The sequence below is a fragment of the Terrapene carolina genome, unplaced genomic scaffold (genome assembly GCF_002925995.2).
Source record: "Terrapene carolina triunguis isolate 2854851 unplaced genomic scaffold, T_m_triunguis-2.0 Scaffold34866, whole genome shotgun sequence".
NCBI classification, from domain to species: Eukaryota; Metazoa; Chordata; order Testudines; family Emydidae; genus Terrapene; species Terrapene triunguis.
The window spans coordinates 2662-5593 of NW_020699217.1; the positions used below are offsets into that span (position 1 = coordinate 2662).

A 2932-nucleotide genomic window follows, 5' to 3' on the forward strand; every position below is an offset into this window, starting at 1 on the left:
GACTGGGCTGCCCGCCCGCCCGTGGGCAGAGCTCCTACCCCGGGGACGGGGCTGCCCGCCCGCCCGTGGGCAGAGCTCCTACCCCGGGGGACCGGGATGCCCGCCCGCCCGTGGGCAGAGCTCCTACCCCGGGGGACCGGGCTGCCCGCCCGCCCGTGGGCAGAGCTCCTACCCCGGGGGACCACACTTCCAGCCAGTGTGTGGCCTGTACCCTCATTGCCCCTCACACCGTGGCCAGAGCCTGCTCTTGCTCCCCACGATTCACCATCCCATGCAACCCCCCAACTCTGTTCTGCTGCAGCACGGGGAGCCGGGAGCCCTGGACCTGGAGAAGCTGGTCAGCACCGTGGCTGCGCAGAAGCTCATCCTGGAAGCTGCGACAGGTATGGTCCGCAGGGTGAAGTGGCCAGGCTGGAGCACCCCCGTGGTCCCGCCGCCTGCCCAGGCCAGCACTAAGTCTGTGTCCAGCCCAGGGGCCCGTGGGCCCCACACAGCACTGTGTGGGCCCGGCCAGTCAGGTATCTTCCTCCTCCTCAGTCGGCCCCAGACTCTGCACCTGTAAGGTGCCATGTGCCTCAGCTGTTGGCCACCATGAAATCCCACAGCAGTGAGTTCCACAGTTATCGTGGTGCTGAGTCCTTCCCTGGTGGGCCCGGACTCCTGTCATGGCAGGTGGTCTGCCCCGCCCCATCCCACGGCAGGAGGCTGGAGCCTGACTCGCTGCGGTGCTTGTGTTGCAGAAGTGAAAGCGACAGGCGCTGGTGACACTGTTGTGGCCGCTTCCCCCCTTCGGTGCAAGGTGAGTCCTGGGCACCAAGAGGGGCCCAGGCAGGGGGGCTGAGGGGGTGCCCCAGCGAAGGGGGGCAGCACTAGGGTAGGCCTGGGCTGTCGCTGGGGCTGGGCTGAACTGGGAGTCCCCGGGAGTGCAGCTCGCTGGCTCACTTGGGGGCGGGGGGGAGGGCGGTGAGCCCTGTGGCCAGAGCAGGGTGCAGCTCTGGGCACGTTGGGGGAGCTCTGCAGCACGGAGCAGGGTCGGGGCACAGTGGGTACAGCGGGTCTGAGCCAGGCCAGCTTTGGGGCATCTCTGTGCCCTGAAGGGGAGGCAGGTCTCCCGGCTGGGCTGGGGCTGCCGGCTCATCTTCCTGCTCCTCACATGCTGTCTCCCCCACTCCCAGGAGGCCGCCCCCACAGGCACAGAGGTGGAAGCAGACATGCTGTCAGAGGTGCCCCCCTCCTTCACTAGGTCCAGGCCAGCAGCCCTGAGGAGCATGAACCGGTGCACGTATGACCTGGAAGGTGGGCAGCCCTGGCATCTGGCATGCTCTTAAACCAGCCCCATGTGTGGGGGACAGGGGCACAGGAGGCATATCTAGGGTGCTGGGGGCAGAGGGCGTCTGTGGTATATTCAGTGTCAGAAGGAAACATGGGGGGTGGGGAAGCGCAGGGGCAAACGGGAACTGGGAGGGGGCGTCTGAGTGCGGGATGGGGGCTCTGGGGTGGGGGAGGGGGCGTCTGAGTGCGGGATGGGGGCTCTGGGGTGGGGGAGGGGGCGTCTGAGTGCGGGATGGGGGCTCTGGGGTGGGGGAGGGGAGTCTGAGCACAGGATGGGGGTTCGGGGGGGGAGGAGTCTGGGGGTGTTCTGCGGAAGTCTAGCTCTGCCCAATGACTCCACTCTCCCCTCGTTCCCCCAGGGCTGGTGGAGCTGCTGAACCGGGCCCAGAGCTGCAGGGCCAACGACCAGCGTGGGCTGCTCTCTAAAGAGGTCCTGGTCCTGCCTGACTTCCTGCAGCTGCCAGGGCAGGATGCTGGCCCCAGAGAGAGCTCTGAGCGGCAGCATGGCCCCTGCGATACCAGCCTCACCCCAAAGGGGGCCGGTGCCCCTTGCCCCCTGGATCCCGCACTGGCGCAGCCACCTGTCCACTCTGAACTGCACTGAGGCCCATGCTGCACTTTCTTCAGAGCCAGCGTTGAGGAGTGCCCTGGCCAAATCCTGCCTCCTTAAACTGCCCCGGCGGTTTCAGGAAACTACAGTATTCTCCACTTCCTGTCCTAAACTGTTGTATAGTGTTGCTGTGAGTTGTTAAACAGCTGCCTCATTCCACCCTAGAGGTGGCTGCATCTCAGTAGCAAGTGAAGTGAGCCTGTATATAGTTTGTATGTCAGTTATTTGTAAAGCACTTTGGGATGTAAAATATGCCTGATTAACAACCTGCGTGGCCCAGCGCCTCTGCTTCTGTCACCAGTCCTCGCCATGGGGACAACGGGGGGATGGGAGCCTGCACCCCCAGACCAGCACTGCCTATGTCTGTGCACAGGGGGCCGTGGAGAGTTGGCAGCTGCCTGCGGGAGGAGACTCCCTGGGGTAACCTGCTAGTGGGGAGGGGGATGGTGGCTGGTGGCGCATCAGGACGCGGAGGATGGGGAGGGTTAGGGCAGGAGCAGCATCCCTGGGGTGGCCCTTAGATGCGCCTCACTGGGGTCTCTGCCAGACAGCTGCCCCCGTTTAGCTCCAGAAGTGCGGGTAAGCAAACCCCAAACCCTCAGCTGCTCCAGGGCTGCAGCAGGGCCTGGCTGCTCCCAGCAATTGAGAGCCCGTGCGCTAGCCCCAGGCTCCAGGAGTCCCCAGTGCCCGGTCTGGCTGGACGGGCGGCATCTCCTGGGAGCTGGACCCCGTGCCCAATGGGGGGCTGGGGGCAGATATGGGGCTGCGAGGGGAGCCCAGAGTCCCCCAGGCCACGCCAGCTTGCTGGCTGTGGTGCTGCTTTGCATGCTAAGGACGGCTGAGGAGGTGGCTGCTCCGCATTGGCTGCCCTCGTCTGCATGTGACAGCACCTCATCGGGCTGCGTGTGAATGGGGAGTGGGAGAGGGAACCAGCCGCCTGCAACCCGCTGCACAGCCCAGGGATTACGGCCGGTCCGGTAGGCAGGGGTG

General features: G+C 65.6%; 1 protein-coding gene across 1 annotated transcript in view; it reads left to right on the top strand.

Moving 5' to 3' along the window:
- Window positions 1–2096, top strand: part of RGS14 (regulator of G protein signaling 14) — a gene marked incomplete at its 5' end in the record, with an annotated part of 4620 nt that extends 2524 nt beyond the window's left edge. The window contains 4 exons of the mRNA XM_026646313.1: window positions 302–383; window positions 741–799; window positions 1176–1296; window positions 1692–2096. Of these exons, the coding sequence (XP_026502098.1) occupies window positions 302–383; window positions 741–799; window positions 1176–1296; window positions 1692–1936 (507 nt within the window). The remainder of the gene's footprint in view (window positions 1–301; window positions 384–740; window positions 800–1175; window positions 1297–1691) is intronic.
- Between the last annotated feature and the right edge of the window lie 836 nt (window positions 2097–2932).